Source organism: Capronia coronata (genome assembly GCF_000585585.1).
Source record: "Capronia coronata CBS 617.96 chromosome Unknown acBCG-supercont1.5, whole genome shotgun sequence".
NCBI classification, from domain to species: domain Eukaryota; kingdom Fungi; phylum Ascomycota; class Eurotiomycetes; order Chaetothyriales; family Herpotrichiellaceae; genus Capronia; species Capronia coronata.
In genome coordinates, this window is record NW_006912897.1 from 723,798 (window position 1) to 742,626 (window position 18,829).

Below are 18,829 nucleotides of genomic sequence, written 5' to 3' on the forward strand. Positions count from 1 at the left end.
GTCTGCGGGATCGAATGCCGCTGCCGCCTGCGACGTTCTAGTAATATTCCATGACTGGAAAGGATTAGTAGGACTAGTAACAGACTTGTAGAGCAATACTAGTAGCACCATAGCAGCAGTTCTGCCACCATGGCAGCAGCCGTTGGCGAGATTGATCCATTCGTCCATCTACTGCGGTATTCTCTCCATCTTGTGATCGAGCCCTTCATTCGATGATCCATTCCTCCACGCCATCACCATCATCAGCCGTCCCTCATCCGCATCCTCATCTCGCATCGTTGACTATATCATCATGTTGATGCCGAAGCCGATGCCGGTCATGACGGATGGTAGGTATTACTGACGGGCATCTGCTTAGCCATCCTCACCGGTAGCCCTTCTTCTACTTCAAATACCCCTCCAGCGTCGTCTCCTGCTTGTCCACTCATTCACTTCCCGTCTCTCTCAAATCTTTCCTCGGCCTACCGACCCGGCCGCCAGCTCAATTCACTGCTGCATTGCATGTGTCAGTGTGCGTGTGCGTATGTGTGTGTGCTGCCACACGTAGGAACGACCGACGGGCTGGATTGTTAAACGCTCGGTACCAGTCTCTGCTGGCCAACAGCAAGTCAGCGCTCGCAGTGGGACAGCTCACCAACATACCAGAATTGTCTGCATGCACCTTGGTGTGTGTAAGTGTGTGTGGCAACGTTGACGTCGACTGTTCGAATTAAGGCTACATCCGAAGCATCTCTAGTCTCTTGCGCCACAACCGTCAAGCAATGTGGCTCCCAACGATCCGGGCGGCAACGGCTGCGGCGGCGTTGGCCGCTGTGCTTGCGCCCATCAATGTGCTGGCCAGTGTGAGTTCTCCCCTAGCCGGCCCATAAAGTCCACCTCCTTAACCCTACGCCCGCGCCCACAACCCGTGTCCCTGGGGCCAATCAAGCCATGGTCCAACTCTATCTCTACCTTCCACTAAAAAATGCTTCATCTAACCTCTTGTCTTTCACTTCCTCAATGCCACCCTGCAATTGTCGATTTACTGACAATCCGTCTCAAAGCCTGTCGAATCCGCCGAATCCATCTACAAGCGACAAGCGACGCAACCATTCAATAGTGACTACACTGGCCCACAATGGACCTCTCCTCCGAGCTATCCGTCGCCCTGGGGCGCCGGGCATGGAGACTGGGGTCCTGCGTATGAAAAGGCCCGGGCTTTCGTCAGTCAATTGACGCTCCTTGAAAAGGTCAACCTTACCACGGGCGTCGGGTGAGTTCCGTCTCAGTTCGCTGAATGGTCGAGCTTTTGAAAAATTGACATCTGGGCAGTTGGGAAGGAGAGCGTTGTGTCGGCAATGTCGGTACCATCCCCCGTCTTGGATTTCCCAGCCTTTGCATGCAGGACAGTCCATTGGGTGTCAGAAATGGTAAGCTGCCCTTCTATCCCTGGTCATGCACTTGGCCCCGCTGATGAACATCAGCCGACTATGTCTCTGGTTTCCCCGCCGGCTTGAACGTCGCTGCCACATGGAGCCGTACACTTGCAAGAGCTCGTGGCGAAGCGATGGGTGCAGAGCACAGAGGTAAAGGTGTCGATGTCCAGCTTGGCCCCGTTTGCGGTCCTCTAGGGCGGTCTCCAGAAGGAGGAAGAAACTGGGTGAGCAATTATTCCCGACCCAAGACATTTCCACTTCTTCTGACCCGAACCAGGAAGGATTCAGTCCCGATCCCTATCTGACTGGGGCTCTCATCGCTCCCACGGTACAAGGCATCCAAAGCCAGGGGGTCATTGCGTGCACGAAGCATTACCTCGGCAATGAACAGGAACATTTCCGTCAAGTGGGCGAATCCAAAAGCAATGGGTATAATATTACGAAGAGCATCAGTGCCAACATCGACGACAAAACTATCCATGAGCTTTACCTTTGGCCTTTTGCCGATGCGGTCCGCGCGGGAACGGGTTCAGGTCAGTTTTGCCAACGAACAATGAGAGGGACGATGAATATCTGACCCAGTCCCAGTCATGTGCTCTTATAACCAGATCAACAATTCCTATGGTTGTGCGAACTCATACACATTGAATCACCTTCTCAAGGACGAACTCGACTTCCAAGGCTTCATCATGTCTGACTGGCAGGCTCAACATTCCGGTGTTGGTACAGCTTTGGCTGGTCTCGATATGACTATGCCTGGTGATACCGACTTCCTCAGCGGCCTAACCTTCTGGGGCACCAATTTGACGATTGCTGTCATCAATGGCACCATCCCTGAGTGGCGGGTCGATGACATGGCCACCCGAATCATGGCCGCCTATTACTATGTCGGCCGGGACACTCATTACACGCCCACCAACTTTTATGCCGTGAGTTTCGTGAGCCGTTCATGAAGGCATATCTCTGACTACTATGGCAGTGGAGTTACGACACTTATGACAAAATCCATCAAGCAGATCCTGCGTCACCCACAGGTCTCGTCAACGAACATGTCAACGTGCAAGACGAGCATCGCGACGTGATCAGACAAGTTGCCCAGGCTTCCAATGTTCTACTGAAGAACACCGGCGGTCTCCCACTGTCGGGGAAGGAAAAACAAGTCGGCATCATCGGCTACGATGCTGGAAGTAATCCGTGGGGCGCAAACGGCTGTCCAAACCGCGGCTGCAACAACGGAACGCTGGCGATGGGCTATGGTAGCGGAACAGCAGACTTCCCATACCTCGTGACTCCAGAACAAGCTATTCAGCAATATGTCGTGACCCAAACCGACGGGGAGGTATATGCCATACTCGACAACTACGCCGACACCCAGATTCAGACTCTGGCCACTCAAGCGGATGTTTCTATTGTCTTTGCCAATGCTGATGCAGGAGAAGGATTTCTCAGTATCGATGGAAACGTTGGCGACCGTAACAACCTGTCTCTATGGGAAGGAGCGGATCGACTGATCAACAACGTCACCAAGTATAGCAGCAATGTCATTGTTGTCTTGCACACTGTCGGCGCAGTGAACGTTTCAGCATGGTACGACAATGAGAATGTCACCGGTATCATCTGGGCTGGCCTGCCAGGTCAAGAGAGTGGAAATGCCATTGTCGATGCCTTGTATGGTTTCATTAATCCTGGTGGCAAGCTTCCTTTCACCATCGCCCGCAACCGAGAAGACTTTGGGACTGATCTTCTGTACGAACCCAACAACGGCCAATTCGACGCTCCCCAAGATCTCTTTTCCGAAGGTGTCTTCATCGATTATCGTTACCTCGACGCGAACGGTATCGAACCCATCTATGAGTTTGGATTTGGTCTGAGTTACACCACCTTTGAATACTCCAACTTGGTCATCACTCCGGCGAACCCAGCCCCTTACACTCCCACCAGTGGACAGACCGGACCTGCTCCTGTTCTAGGGAATGCCAGTACGGACCCATCGGCGTATCTGTTCCCCAACGACACTATCCCATATCGACCATACTTGTACATCTACCCGTACCTGAACTCCACCGATCTGAGAGCATCGGCTGATGATCCTGACTATGGTCTCCCGGCCGATCAGTATGTCCCTCCTGGGGCTACAGATGGTTCACCTCAACCATTGCTAGCAGCAGGAGGTGCACCGGGTGGTAATCCAGGTCTCTATGAAGTTGTTGCAACTGTGACCGCAACCATTACCAACACGGGCAGCATTGAAGGTGATGAAGTTGTTCAAATATATGTTTCACTAGGAGAAGGAGAGCCGCCGAAGGTCTTGCGTGGATTTGATCGTCTAACCATCGCACCTGGTGCCGCGGCGACCTTTACCGCCGAACTAACACGTCGCGACGTTTCAGTTTGGGACACCACCGTACAGAATTGGGTTGAAGTAAGCAATCCGACCATCTTCGTTGGTGCCTCAAGCCGGAACCTGCCTCTCTCTGGTACTTTGTCTGGAAATGGTGGTGGTGGAAGCCCTTCTCCGCCATCTGGGCCTAGTGGGGGCTTCTCGGCACATAGTTGGAGTGGAATTTATGGACATCCTACTCCTACCGTCTGGCCTCCAGTCAGCCAGATCACGGATGGCCAACCGCAAGCCCCCACCGGAGGACCGTTGACTCAGATTTCTGATGGACAACCACAAGCCCCGACTGGAGGTCCAGTGGGTCAGCTCTCTGACGGTCAACCCCAAGCCACAACAGCTTAGAAAGCTTAAGTGGAGTAACAACATGGGGAGTATTGCTGCCGAACGTGATCAATGATATGGACCAAAAGTCAATGAAGTTTATCATGGCCGGGTATTATTTGCCTTTATCGAGAGGCACCACAGATGAGCAAAGTAATGGTCGCCACAGACCACTACAGGAGTTGCGAGTAGTATATGATACCGACAGGCCAAACCTTTAGGCTCCCTAATAATGACAGTGTGCTACTGATTGTTGCGCGCAGTATAATGTAATGGTATTGTATCCCATTGCTGCAGGGCGTCTTGCTACAAGGCTGAGGGTGAAAAGCTCTGATTGGCTAGGGAGGCCCCCATCGAGCATAAATTCAGGAGGTCAGTGTCGTCATCGATATTCCATTTTGGGCCATGCCCCAGATCCAACCTGGTATCGATCGCCTCGCCTAGGGTACCGAGGAAGGGGTGTTATAAAATGTAGATTTTAGGGAGTACTCTACTTGCATTTCGCTATGGGAAGGTCTAGCTAGACAAGGCAAGAGCGCGAAGCCGAAGACTCAGAATCAGAATCAGAAGGTCAGAAGGAGTGGTGAGTCGGGAGGTGGAGGCTGGATCAAGCCATAACGGACAGATACGGTCAGGCCAGCTTTGCGTTGTAATCAATCGGATTCCGAGTCGAAGAGAACCACGACAAGACGCGTTCAAGAGCCTCTCAGGCTCGTTGATGAGAAACGTCGACACCTCCATCCAAAATACCTGTACAGTCCGGTCGGCTGTCACAGGGTTAGGTTAGGATACAGTGAGTGACACACTGCATCTCAACGACGAGGAACGGGATCAAGGATCGGTCATCTAATCCTAGTCCCAAAGCAGGATTGTTGTTCGGGGTCAATCAACCTCAACGAGTTTCCACGGCGTTGCTTGCTCTCCTCTCCGACAAACAACACGACCAAGAACACTCTAGTCAAGATGCCTCCCAGATTCAAGCGACCAAGTCCTCCTCCTTCGAAGGACACCAACGCCACCACCATCACCAAGACACCCTCACTGGCAACCATGGAAGAACCCTCAAGTGTCGTTCCTTGTACTCCGACCTCTCTTTCTCTTTCATCCTTCTCAATCACCTCCCCCAGTCTTCGCATGGTATATTGGTTCCGAACGGACCTCCGCCTCGACGACTCCCCAGCCCTAACGCACGCGCTATCTCTCAACCCAACCACCTTCATTCCCCTCTGGATATGGGACCCGCACTACACCCACCACCAGCGCGGCTCCATCAACCGCTGGTCCTTCCTGCTAGCCTGCATGGACGACCTCTCGGCCTCTCTGACGCGGCTGAACCCGACGCAGAAACTGCACGTCGTGCGGGCGCGCGCGGCGCCGGCCAAGGTTCTAGCGGCCTTGTTGCGCCACTGGAAGATCGACGTGCTGGTCCTTGAGAAGGACCCGGATGCGTACGCCCGGCTGAGGGATGCGGATGTGGCCGACGTGGCGGAGGCGCTGGGGGTGCGGGTCGTCAGTGTGCCGGGTCGGACGCTGTTCGATAGCGATGAGGTGGTGGAAAGGAATGGAGGGAAGCCGACGCTGAGTATTGCGCAGTTTGGGAGGGTGGTGGAGAAGATTGGGGATGGGAGACCCGGGAGGCCCGTCGAGGCGCCTACTAGGCTGCCTGATCCTTTGGGAGGGGAGGAGATGAGTTTGGAGGGAGTGGAGGTGGAAATGATTCTGGAGAATGTGATGGAGAATGTGAAGTCAGGTGCATGTGGTGATACTGCCCAAACTACAGATCTTCCTGCGGCGGAACCGGGTATGGATTATAATGCTGTCCAGCGGACGCTGGGTGCGCATAGAGACACGCAGTTCTCGGGAGGGCTGATGGGGCCGTATGGAACGTTTTCGGTTCCGACGCTGGAAGAGATGGGGATGGACTGCCAGGATGTTCATTCTTGGTCTCATTCTGATCCGAAGACTGAGGCTGAGACTGGTGGAGGGAGCGGTACTGGCACTGGCACAAACACTGGCATTTATTTGGCCAGCGTAACAGCCAAACAACCTTCAGCACAATCAGCACAATCGTCAAAAGCAACGCGACCAACACCATCATACCACCAAGGAGGCGAATCCGCCGGTCTCGCCCTCCTGGCCCACCATCTCGCCGACGAAAACTACATTGCGACTTTTGAGAAACCAAAGACTGCACCCACGGCGTTCGACCCGCCAGCGACGACGCTGCTCAGCCCACACTTGCATTTCGGCAGCGTCTCGGTCCGACGGTTCTGGTGGGCTGTGCAGGACGTGATTGAACGAAGACGTGCTGCAAAAGGAGCTGGGGCTGGCAATATTAGTCCCCATCCGGTAAATCTACCGGGACAGCTGTTGTTTCGCGATATGTATTTCGCCGCATATGCTGCTGTGGGAGTGACGTTTGGACAGACGATAGGGAATCCGGTGGCGAGGTTCATTCCGTGGTCGTTACCGTCACGGTATAACAATGATGACAGCAACAAATACAACAATAGCAAAAACAACTCTGCTGTAAGCCACGGAAACACCAACATCCCACCCACCATCACCGCCCCTACAACAACAGGAACTTACATCGTCAACGACCCCATCGCCGAAGAATACTTTCAACGCTGGAAATACGGCTGCACTGGCTTCCCCTGGATCGACGCACTCATGCGTCAACTCAGACAAGAAGGCTGGATCCACCATCTCGGCCGCCACGCCGTCGCATGTTTCCTCACCCGCGGCGGCTGTTATGTCTCGTGGGAACGCGGCGCCGAAGTTTTCGAGGAGTGGTTGCTCGACCACGAGGTGGCGTGCAACGCGGGGAATTGGATGTGGTTGAGCTGCACGGCATTCTTTGCGCAGTTCCATCGCATATATTCGCCGACCGCGTTTCCCAAGAAGTGGGATCCCTCGGGACAGTTTGTGAGGCGGTATGTTCCTGAGTTGAGGGCGTTTGGGGACAAGTTTATTTATGAGCCGCATAAGGCGCCGATTGCGGACCAGAAGAAGTGGGGATGTTTGATCAAGAATGACGGGCATGGATTGGAGTATTATGTTAAGAATGGAGGAGAAACGAACAGGGATAATGGATGTGAGAACAAAAGTGGTGGTGCAGCTCTCAAACTCTATCCCAAACCAATGTTCGACTTCAGTGAGCGAAGACAGTTCTGCATCGAGAAGATGAAACAGGCATATGATGTGGGATTGCATGGTGATGACGAGAAAGTGCTGAATGGCGAGTGGAAGGCGATATTTGGGTTCGAGGAGGAGCATCAAGGCCAGGCAGAGTGCAAGGAAGAGGCGAATGGACTGATATTATCGACAAAGATAGAGTCTCAACGTCGGTCTCCGCCTCGTGGCATGGATGCTGGATATGGCATGAACCCCGGAGGTGAGTCTCGTGGAGCAGGTACCGGGATGTCCTCTAGGTCAGAGCCGCTGGAGCCAGGACAAGATGTTGCTCCGAATACAGTGAGAGCGCCAAGGACAGGCACTCGAACCGTGGACCGTGAAAGGGGGTCGACTTCGGGGCCTCTTGCTGCACGAGATGGCATCCTGTCTCTGTCAACCTCGGCTTCAGGAACTCGCGGAGTGAAGCGTGAGAGAGGTCGAAGCAGTAACAACGTTGAGGAAATGGGTTCGAACGGCAAACTTCAAGGGATGAAGAACAGCCGTCTTGATCATACTGTGAACGAGCGTGCTGCTCAGATAGATCAAACCCACCCTGAGACTGAGGCAGATGTCCAACACAACGGTCACCACAGTCCTCTCCAACGGAAAAGAAGGACGGAGGCGGCGGAGAAGAGGGCAGAAACTGGGGCAAAGGGCAAGCAGCAGACCCTCGATTCAGTGGTGACAAGGTTGAGATCGAGGCAGAAATGATAGAGGCAATGAAAGGGTAGAGAACAACATGACCTGATTCCGATCGGCAGATGTTGATACCTAGCATCAGCAGTATCATAGTGTGGCGCTTCCAGCTATTCCAACGGCTGATTGGACGAATTCTCGCAACACTCCGGACTGTGAGCAGGTCAAAGCACCAATATTCTTACGTTGTCGGCAGGGCCATCCAAATCGGTCATGGCTTCGAGATCTTCCCAATTTGACTGCTGGGTGGCAGCTGTCAAAACGCAATGTTGGTGCATCAAGTTTGCACGAGTTGCCACGACGAGCAGGTGAAATGCCCAAAACAGGTTGGCTGGGCCGAATCCCATGCAGCGGCTGGCTGAAAGGCAATGAACCTTCGGCGGCGGCCGTCTTTGACAAGCGGGCTGCAATGCAAGATCGGTTGGAAACTTGCTGTAGCTTATCGACCACTGACAGTGGAAGAGAAGGGCTAGACTGTTGCTTCTTCAGATAGACGTAATTTCTTTGGCGACAGCATACTGTTTCTCGATTCCTTCTAGCTGTCGGACAGACCTTAGGCTTTGCCGTGAGCAAAGAGCTCAGTCTTAAGCAGCTGGAGAGGTTGGTCACTTGGCTGAAACATGCGCGACTCGGCGGATGTTATTTCTTGAGGACAACGGCGATATCGCGGGAGGGAATCCGGGCTCGTTCGACGATGCTCAGTGAAGTCGGCCGTATATGTAATCGTCAAGACGTGGCAATGGGAAGCAATACTGAGAGAGTTAGGTGCCTAGTAGTAGGTACCAGGTAGGTAGGTAGCCAGACGTGTTTTCCTGCGCTGGTGAGACCCATCACGTGATTGTCATTTTCTGGGGTCTTCTGGCGGCAGCGCAGTTTTGGGTTTTGTTCTCCAATTCATTTTTCGGGTTGCAAGCTCTCTTCTGCCATTTATGACCACCTTCTACTGTACCATAGGCCACGTTCACACAATGTCGTGGTTCACATCTCTGTTTTCCTCGTCGCGGACACCCTCCTCTCTGCCGAATGTGGAGCCGGCGTCTGAGGACAGACCATTGCTCGAAGAGCCCGTGGTCAACCCAGAACCAGTACTCGAGACACCCAAACCATCCTCTATGCAGCAGTTGCAGACCGAACGACCGAATAGGAGCAAGGTCATCTTTGGTGCCGGAGTCGCCTTCTTCGCCTTCTCTCTCCTGATCACGCGCCGGTCTTTCGCACGGAAGCGTCTTGCCTCAAATCCTGCCTTCTATGCAAATGCCCCGGCCCACCAAGCCGAACAGTCAACCAAGGTCAGTGGGGCCATGGAGGCCATGGAGGCACTAAACCTGGCGACCATCAACGTCTTGAGTCTGGCTATGATGGCGACAGGCGGCACCATGTGGTATCTCAACATCAATAGTATGCAGGATGCCCGACGAGTGCTGAGAGGTGGACTCGGCGTTGATGGCACTGGCAAGACGGAAAAGGATGCCGAGGAAGAGTTTGAAGAGTGGATGGCCACCGTCCTTGCGCGGAAAGATGCAAAAGGTACACGACCACAACCACAGACAAACGAAAGAGGACAGGCGAGGTGAATGTGCTGGACCATGAATGCACCGTGCGTGATACACCTACAAGCTACAGGCTACTACCGTACGCTTGGGGTTGTCTTGCTACGCCTGGCCAATTATGGAGTGCATCGATTCCCTGGAAAGGACAGGCGGTCAATCTACCGCTGGCAGTGAAGAGCTCGACATTGAATACAGGTGTGCGGTTGAACATGGCAACAAACAACATCCTTTGAGGCAGTGGTTGCCTAGTAGTGCGTTTACATCACAACTACCGCAACCACTTCTCATCTACAGCCCCGGTTCCAATACTATCTTCACCAGCTCTTACCACAGTCAATGGGACACCCCATACTTTATCTCTTCGGGTGTTGATTGCAGACATTCGTCCGCATTGAATCGAGAAACTCCGCGGTACCGAACATCTGCTGGGTGTTTGACGGCGACAAGAAGCCCTCAAACGGCGGCTATATATGGTGCGAACGCCTGACCAGCCTTTTTGAGACACCGCAACCTGCATCTTCCTTCATTCTACGGCTCGTACGCATCTCATCATGTCGAGCGACGCGCCCAGTCAACTCCGATCCGCAGATGATTTCCACATCCAGAACTCACCAACCGATATCAACCAGGCTCCCCTGAGCGACAACTACCAAGAATCGTTCATTGATATTGCGGCATTGGCCATTACTTTCCTTTTGATGACAACGTTTATCGCCATCCTGCTCTACGCCTGGCGAAAGAGATGTGACGGTCGACGAAATGCCTGTCGGGCCTGTCACACACGCCAGCACAGCAATCTGAGCTGCCGCGATGACGACTTGGAGGACATTGACCTTGTCTTCGACGACAAGGACGTTGTTGGCAAACAAGACTAAGCGCTAGAGGTGATAAATCTGAATGGGATGTGGGCCGGGCAGGCGAAAGGAGTCATATCGAGCTGGGTGACGGGGGTTGAGACATCCTGACCTGCAAATAGGCCACCCCTACAGGCACAACTGTGTGTCGTGTATCCTCAATTGGGGTCTGTTGAAGAAGCTGAAGGTCTCCTGGGGGGTCCTATTGTTAGATCATGTTGTGCCTCTCGACGGCTGGGAACAGTGACTGAAGCTGAATTGGTGTTTGTGTGCAAATATCACGCAGATTGACCGGTGATGGGGAGTAGTAGCGGTCTACATTGGTGGTCAGAGGGAGATGCTGCCTGCCCTTTAGCCACATATAAGTGCAATCAAATCAACGTTCTCTCGACATGACGGTTTATTCGAACTTGCCCTTCAATCTGCTTTACCACCAGGACCGGCTCTAGGGCGTGTTGTGATACTTCAGTACATCAATGCAATCAAGAGTTTTCTGTACAATACAATAGTCACCCTCTGCGGTCAAATCGGCCAAAGGGATTCTAGTATCCATATTGCCGAGTCCTTTCTGTTTTCCACGAGGCTCCAACACTATCAGCATTCATTTGGCTGAAGATGTACTACTTACTGTGTGGACGGGAAATAGGTGCCTGACCGAAACGACATACGCCATTATTACCTTCAAATGTCCCAATATCCAACCATCGCCATGACACGAGGACACAACGACTGACAGCTCGAGTCTGATTCTTTGCCCTGTCGACTTCGTCACCACTCTTTTCGTCACCCTCAGCCACTGCATCCCGGGGCACTTGTGATTGCACGCCTTATTCAACCGAACACAATTGTAAGCAGCACTGCATGCAATGCAATGAGATGAGATGCATTCGCCATTTCTGTACCTTGCATTGCATTGCCCGATTTTCTAATTGCCAATGACTTGACATGACATGACATGACTTGACTCAAACATCTCTTTACTCTACTATTCTCTTCCTTCCGCCTGTCTCTCGACTTGAGGCGATCCTCAGGTTTCATCCCAGTCAGAAGAAAAATACAGCACATACCTACAGGATACATACACGCTTTGTCTCATCTTACTCACTACCTAGACCTCCCAGCTAAACACCCTCATACGGGTTTCACCTTCAATGCCGCGCCACCAGCGAGATGATGACGAAGAACGACCTCTCCTACTACGTCCTGACAGAGAAACAGCAACAGAAACAGAAGAAGACGTCGCCAGCCAATACAGCGCCCTCAGCGAACACCGTGAAGGGGAAGGTGAAGACACCTCCGACTCTGACACCACCAACACAATCCGCCGCATCGGCTTCGGCACCGACGACCAAGAAAACCCCAAAGCCTGGCCCCCCGGCCAGAAACTCAGCAACGTGGCCATCATCGCACTGATGGCCATCCTCAGCCCGCTGGCCAGCTCCATGTTCACGCCAGGCATCTCGCAGATCGCCGAGGACCTGGACACCAATGAGCAGAAAGTCATCGCCACCACCACCGGGTTTGTCATCATGTTGGGCTTTGGGCCGTTGGTGCTGGCGCCTCTGTCGGAGACGTTTGGGCGGCGGGCGCTGTATGTGTGGTGTTTCTCCGCGTTTACCATCTTGCAGGTCGGCGCGGCGTTGAGCCCGAATATCGGGGCGTTGATTGCGGTGAGGGCGGTCAGTGGGTTTTTTGGAAGTAAGTCTTGATCCTTCATTGTTTCTGAAAATGGGTTTGTTATTGTGGTAGCGGTGTTATGCACTGGCAGTGCTAGCAAAGGGACAGAGTGTCTCCCGCTCTTCGAGTCTTTGAACCCGCCTCCCCCCCTTCGCCTCCCCCAAACCAAGTCTTAAATCCGGTTAGTCTTATATCAGGTCATCTTTGGCTCACATTCAACCCAATACAGGTGTCGGGCTGGCTAATGGAGGCGGAACCATTTCTGATATGTATGAGCCGTCGCAGAGGGCTGGGATCTTTGGATGGTATCTGCTCGGACCGCTGCTGGGTTAGTTCTCCTTCGGCTGACGTTCTGACTTCTCATGGAAGAGGTGGGTGTGAAGCTGCTAATTACTGTCTTGGTTTGTGTTGTAGGACCGACGCTGGGTCCTCTGTTTGGAGGTGTGATTGTGAGTCGGTTGGGCTGGAGATGGATATACTGGGTTAGTCTTGACCGATGTCTTGTTCCTTCACAGTCACTTCATGCAGTGATGGCATTTGATATAGCAGTGATGACCGAGTACTGATACGCGCGTGTGTATATGTGTGTGTCGCAGATTCTTACAATTGTCTGCGCAATCAACACCGCGATAGGATACTTCTCGCTGCGAGAAACCTATGCACCAGTCCTTCTCGGCCGGCGCAAAGCCAAACTTCAGAACGAGGCTGGCGAAAACACCAAGATCCACTTCGACGGGGAAGACGAGCGACCGGTATGGATGAAGCTGAAGGCGAGCATGAAACGGCCCTTCGTCATCTTCGTGCAGCCCATTGTCTTGATCATGAGTTCCTACCAGGCCCTGATCTTCGGGACCACATACAGCATCTACACCAACATGCAGAGTATATATTCCGAAGCCCCGTACCACTTCAACTCGGAACAGATCGGCCTCTTGTACCTGGGGCCAGGTCTAGGGTTCTTGACCTCGGTCTGGTTCTTGGTGCCTCGCATCGACACCGTGTTCAACAGACTGACAAGGAAGAATGGTGGACAGTCGTTGCCTGAGTTTCGCCTACCGCTCGCCAACGTGGGCAGCGTCTTGATCCCTGCTAGTCTGCTCTGGTTTGCTTGGACGGTGCAGTACCGAGTCCATTGGCTGGCTAGCATCGCCGCGACGTACTTTTACGGCGTGGGACAGGTTGTTGTTTTCAATTCGGTCCAAAACTACTACATCGATGCCTTCTCGCAGTATGCTGCCTCGGCCATTGCAGGGGGTTCTGTTTTTAGGAGCTTGGTTGGGGGCCTGGTTCCGTTATTTGCACCCAAACTGTTTGAGCAAATCGGGTACGGCTGGGGAATCAGCTGCTTTGGATTCGTGGCCGTTCTCATCGCGCCGAGTCCTGTCTTGTTCTATTACTTCGGAGCCCGCATCCGTGAGAGATTCCAGTTGAAGTTCTAGCTTCTAGCTTCCAACATGTGTCACTGCAATGGTTCCGAATGTGTATGACTGCATAATCCGTGGTAGGTGTTCATCGCTTGTCGTTGCCACAGGCTTCGATGGCTGTCGGCCGTAGCAAGGATGTCACGGTTCCACCTGTTTAGCAGAAATCATCCATTCGACCTCATGAATTCATGGTTCGTCACGACTAGTTGAATGTTGTGATTGCATTGTGTAACCTGGTGGCGGCTGGAATCCTGCAGGACCAGAAGCCGTTCGACACGCTAGAGGACGATGGCACTGGATATTGTTGTAGCAATCCCCAAAGGAACACCTCTAACGGTTCACAACGTCTCCTGAAACGGGGTGGACCGGAAACAATTAGACTCGTCAATCGTGAAGAATCGAAAAAGAATGATCTCATTATGCATCCGGCACGGACCTTGCGGAGAGGAAAGCATCGTTGAGGTCTCGCAGGTTCGATCAGGGGCATCATCAGCCGGTGGATACAGAGTCGAGCTCGAGCGATGAAATGTGTCCACTCTGTGTGGTGACTAGATGAGTGGCTTCCACGCCAGGTCTGTGTCGCCGTTGAGCCCCGGAGCCGGTGTCTTTTGGTCTGGTCTTTGTTCCTCCAATAGTGTTTCAGTGTTCTCTCGTGGTGTGGCTGACCCTGTCTAGCTTGTATCCAGTGGCTCCCGAGGCGTGTGTTTCCGAAGCAACCCTCACCGATCGCGTTGTTTATCATGGCCATAACCGACCACGATGTCCATATCACACTTGGCCTCACTTCTCTTGTATGCTCATCGGCCCGGAGAATTTCATCACACCGGCTCACCGCCCGCTGCACCAGTCGACGTGGCCTGTGCTGATGCGTGAACCTCCTCAAACGGTGTCTTCGAAAGGTACGCGAAGAGACCCTGGCAGCACGCTTCAGTTGAGGCGCGTCGTCTGCTCAAGGACTCCTGCCTATCACCAGCCAGGATGCTATGGTTGTGGTTGTGATTTGCTCGACCAAAGAAATGTTCGCCGCAGTGGGTTTCATCGGTCCTGCTGCTGAGGATGCGATCCATTGGATATCAGTGCCATTGTTTTGCAGCTCCTATCTTCGCTTTAGCTTGTGTAGGATCGATCTCCTAGGACTTCATCTGTCTGCCTGACGGTGTGCAGTGGCATATGTTAAAAGTAGCTTCAAGAATTTGTGTTTCTTAGGTTGTAGTAGAAAAAGGGAAAAAGTGTGAGAGAAAGCAGAGGGCGCAGGCAGTTTACGACTTGACTGCAACTTCGTGTCTTTCCTCACCTTTGTCCCCCACCGCTGCATCACAAACGCGCCCCAGGGAACAGAAGTAGTATTTACCTTTGTGGTCTTCTTGATCACTACGTGTTATCATTATCATCGCTGATTGTTCATCCACCTCACAAGCACCATTACCGTCACCGTGCAGCCTGCCACATCCTGACTATGGCCGGCCAATAATAGGTGAAATTCCACCTGGGTCAACATCAAAACGCCATCATAGTTCCCCGGAAGACGACCCTCAAGCCGTCGTCGATCTGCTCTTCAGTCTAGCACAAGTCCAAACAAGAGGCCTGCTCCCTGTCTCAAGCCTCTGAAGACGTTTCCCTCGACTTTCCACGCGGTCAGAGCTGACTTTTTGGTTTCCACCTCGCATCCTTCCTCACTCCTTGCGACGGAATCCTGCCAAAGCTTCACTAGAACCACGACTTGCTTACTGCCGCCAACGACACATCTTCACTCCCCGACAGACACAGACGTTTCTCTGCGACACTCCCACCGATCTCCTCCCTGGTGCACGTTGGCCTAGGTCAAAGCTCCATCTACGACTCACACTCACACGTCCCTTGAACTGCCCCCTGCGCAGTCAGCATTGAACATGAAAAAGAAGATCCTGACACTCTCAAGACGGCCGACACACATCTGTTGGGAGAGATAGATATCTCTGCTCCCCAGGGAGCTTCGCTCTCATGGAACCACCTCCGCCACCGCCGCCGCCACATGGCTCTAATGCACAAGGCGGCAGGACGGGTGGTCTCCCTGATGGCAGATATGACATTTTTGTCATCCCTCCGCATTCCGCAGGCTCGGGCTTTCTCTATCTCCCATCGCTACAGACCCAGCGGAATAGCTTCTTGGCCGGTGTTTTCTGCACCGCTGCGGCGTACCTGATCTACACAACGGCTGTGCCGGTGGTGAAAGAATGGCTACTGAACACGTTCAACAGTGGTGGAAGTGGAATGTTTACGATCATTTGTTGTGTCGGAGTCGCGGCCTGGGCGTTTGGTAAGACCCAGGGTGAGTGGTCACAGTCTCCATCGTCCGCGAGCGCTGGATCCAATCCTGGCCCCGGTGGGCGTTCTGGTCAGGGAAGTACGGGCTATGGTACCGCATCAGGACCCCAACCTCATACACAACCTCCTCCTCCTCCCCCTCCTCCCAACCACGGAACCAAACCACCACCACCCCAGTCGTCCTGGCAACGACCACAGGCAAATACTAAAGCCAATGCCTCGAGTGCGAAATCAAGCTGGGAGAAAGCTAGGGAAGAGACACGGAAAAGAGAGGAGGAGAGAAAACGTGCAGAGGAATTGAAGAAGCTACGGGAGGAGTTGGAAAGGGAACGACAAAAACAAAGAGAAAAAGATGCGTTAGAGAGACTTGAGCGTGAGCGGAAGGAAAAGAAAGAGCGCGAGGAAAGAGAGGCTGCTGCTGCGGCCGAGAAGGAGAGACAGGCACGGGCGGCGACAGCATCTGCAGGAGCATCTCCGCCGAAGCGTCCACCCATGCCCTCTGCTAGGACTGAACGCGAAGACGATGCGTACTCGTTCAGACCTTACGATCGTGCCAAACGAACACACAAGGCAAACTCGGCAGCATCTATGTATTCGGAATCCTCGTACGCCCCTTCCGAGAGCACGGCAAAGACGACTCCTCCTCCCTCCACGCGTGGACCGTATTCCACTAAGGATCCCGACAAAATCATCATTAAGGGTGTTTTCTCCTTCAGCAACGCTTTTATGCGGACCCCCATCTCGCAACTTAGGTCAGGGCAAGGTAATGTCACCGACGGGCTCATACTGCGGATCACCACCGAAGGCTTATTCATCGATGACGACGTGCGAGGCGTCCCCCAGAGGGAATGGGATATCAAGGCGTGGACGATCAAATTAGCAGAGGTATGGTGTCCCAAAACATCCCCCGGAGCAAACCCTGGTTTCCCAAGGCGTAAAATCTCCTTTGCAGTTGGTGCCGACTCGAGGCTACCGTCATCACCTTCGCAGAACGACTCGTCAGCTTTCGTCGGCAAGCTGGTGAAGTGTTGCGGAGAAGGATGCAAGGCTGCTTCGTCTCGGACCACCACAATGCACACCTCCCGTTCTTCCTCATTCTCCAGCGCACGAGCAACGAATGATGATGCTGACCCAACATGGATACAGAGCTGCGAACTCGGCGGTCTGCACGTTCTTCGAGCCAGTATTCGAGATCAAGAAGGAAAGAAATACGTCTTTGTCTTGTCCCAAAGCGAAGGCTGGAAGGTCGCTATAGGCCTGCAACGTCTGAGAAGGGGCAGCCAGGTGCGAGCCATGGGGGTTGCCGGCCTTCCACAAAATGAGACCAAAGCGATCCTGGAAAATCTGGGCTTTGTGTGATAAATGGAGTGTGCACCTGGGTCAGTGTCTGTTCTCTTGCTAGTGGTGCCATCCAAACGCTGAATGCAGTGGTGAGCAAGATTGTGAATTTCCAGCATTGAGCATCGACAGTTAGCGAGGCATCAGCGAGGCATCAGCGAGGGAGTTGTGTACATTCATGCGCGATCTTGAAGACAGTGTCTCTCATTGAAACCGGTTCTGGAACTATTGTTCTCTACTACGATCGGAGCCAGATGGATGCAGATTGAGGCAGACCATTGAGACTCCTGGGCCATCGGTGTGCCAGAGAATGATAATCGTGATTAATCTAACGAAGGCCTCGTCCTATTTCCTCGGCTTTGGATGCCAGGTAATCTGGGGTATGCTGTGCTCCTAGTTTCATCTCTCTCTTGACTCTTGTGGCTAGTCCACTCGCTTTGCCTCGTCGCTGTTGGCATTGAAGGGCGCGAGGATATCGACTGCGTTGTGTACTTCTGGATGCAACAATGAGCCGTCTCGAAGCCTTATCAAGGGCAGCTGGATGACGGTGTTTCGAAGGGCTATTCGCAAATAGTGTCGCTCGTGCAGCAATTGGGGGCCTTATTGTCAGTCTACATAATCAGGACTTTTATCCTGTAGATGGTCCCCGTGATTCGGCAGCTTCCAGTCTCGCCTACGCTTGCCAGGAGCTGAGGAGAGGATGGCTGCTGAACAAGCATCGAGGTCTGAAATCTCCATGGTCGTCCCGCGGGGCAGGGGATGAATTAAGGAGGGTACGAACGTCCAACAGGAGTGCGATTTGGCCTGATAAGAAGAGGTTGAAATACGGCTGCCTGGGGTGGGATTGGTGCATGACAGATAGGTAAGTAACAACTCTCCCAAATTCTCTTGCTAATAACTGACAGCACATCTTATGTCTCTCTATAGCCATCCATAATCATTCATTTTCCTTGCGAGGTACCCTCGAGCATGACCGATCCTCATCCTATATCTGGTCGCGCAGATCCGAGACAACACCCTTTGTCTGGGCCCAGAGACCTTCCCTATCTCAACACACTGAATGCAGTAGCATCTTCGGCCTCAACCATTGCAGCCCTGGTGGCGGTCCTCAAACCAGCCTCTCTCTCTGGTTCCATTCGCGTGCTGCACGGCGAACGCTTCTACTCACGCATGTATGCAGCGCGATCCATTCCTTTCGGGATCCTGGCTGGGGTGATGCCGTTCAGCTGCGCATCCACCAGCGCCACCGCGAGCGTTGTAGGCGTCGCTGCTATCATACAAGCTATGGATGCTGCCATTGCCATTGGGCGGAGGGACCGCAAAATGGCCATAGGTGCAAGTGTTGGGACTGCCATACATGGTCTATGCTGCTGGGAGCATTGTTGAATGCGCTGTTCTATAGTTTTTTGTCGCAGTACATGCTACATGTCGCTGAAGCGGCTTATCCTGCATGACAATCCAATTCACTCGGAAACTACCCATTCTCAATTTGTACTTTACGCAATCCATAAGGCTCCTAAAGCTGTCGAGTACATAAGCAGTGTCAATGTCCTCTTAGTGGGCTATATGCTCCGCGTTAGAAACGTCCAACAGGAGTGCGATTTAGCCTGATAAGAAGAGGTGGAAATACGGCTGCCTGGGGTGGGAAGCTCCACCAGATGACAACATACAGATA

General features: G+C 53.1%; 6 protein-coding genes across 6 annotated transcripts; all 6 read left to right on the forward strand.

Moving 5' to 3' along the window:
- Positions 1-761: 761 nt before the first annotated feature.
- A1O1_05941 (beta-glucosidase) lies at positions 762-4,155 on the forward strand (the record flags this gene model as incomplete). Its single annotated transcript, XM_007726824.1, has 7 exons — positions 762-842; positions 1,044-1,252; positions 1,312-1,409; positions 1,464-1,639; positions 1,693-1,948; positions 2,004-2,344; positions 2,395-4,155. 7 exons carry the CDS (start codon positions 762-764, stop codon positions 4,153-4,155), a joined length of 2,922 nt encoding a protein of 973 aa, XP_007725014.1.
- Positions 4,156-5,097: 942 nt separating this feature from the next.
- A1O1_05942 (uncharacterized protein) lies at positions 5,098-8,022 on the forward strand (the record flags this gene model as incomplete). The annotated part of the gene is made up of 1 exon (XM_007726825.1): positions 5,098-8,022. The coding sequence occupies one exon, from the start codon at positions 5,098-5,100 to the stop codon at positions 8,020-8,022; it is 2,925 nt and encodes a 974-aa protein (XP_007725015.1).
- Positions 8,023-8,975: 953 nt separating this feature from the next.
- On the forward strand, positions 8,976-9,581 carry A1O1_05943 (uncharacterized protein; the record flags this gene model as incomplete). Its single annotated transcript, XM_007726826.1, has 1 exon — positions 8,976-9,581. One exon carries the CDS (start codon positions 8,976-8,978, stop codon positions 9,579-9,581), a length of 606 nt encoding a protein of 201 aa, XP_007725016.1.
- A 527-nt stretch (positions 9,582-10,108) lies between these two features.
- A1O1_05944 (uncharacterized protein) lies at positions 10,109-10,432 on the forward strand (the record flags this gene model as incomplete). Its single annotated transcript, XM_007726827.1, has 1 exon — positions 10,109-10,432. The coding sequence occupies one exon, from the start codon at positions 10,109-10,111 to the stop codon at positions 10,430-10,432; it is 324 nt and encodes a 107-aa protein (XP_007725017.1).
- A 1,130-nt stretch (positions 10,433-11,562) lies between these two features.
- A1O1_05945 (uncharacterized protein) lies at positions 11,563-13,527 on the forward strand (the record flags this gene model as incomplete). The annotated part of the gene is made up of 4 exons (XM_007726828.1): positions 11,563-12,109; positions 12,318-12,416; positions 12,503-12,570; positions 12,685-13,527. The coding sequence occupies 4 exons, from the start codon at positions 11,563-11,565 to the stop codon at positions 13,525-13,527; spliced, it is 1,557 nt and encodes a 518-aa protein (XP_007725018.1).
- Positions 13,528-15,492: 1,965 nt separating this feature from the next.
- Positions 15,493-17,175, forward strand: A1O1_05946 (uncharacterized protein; the record flags this gene model as incomplete). Its single annotated transcript, XM_007726829.1, has 1 exon — positions 15,493-17,175. One exon carries the CDS (start codon positions 15,493-15,495, stop codon positions 17,173-17,175), a length of 1,683 nt encoding a protein of 560 aa, XP_007725019.1.
- Between the last annotated feature and the right edge of the window lie 1,654 nt (positions 17,176-18,829).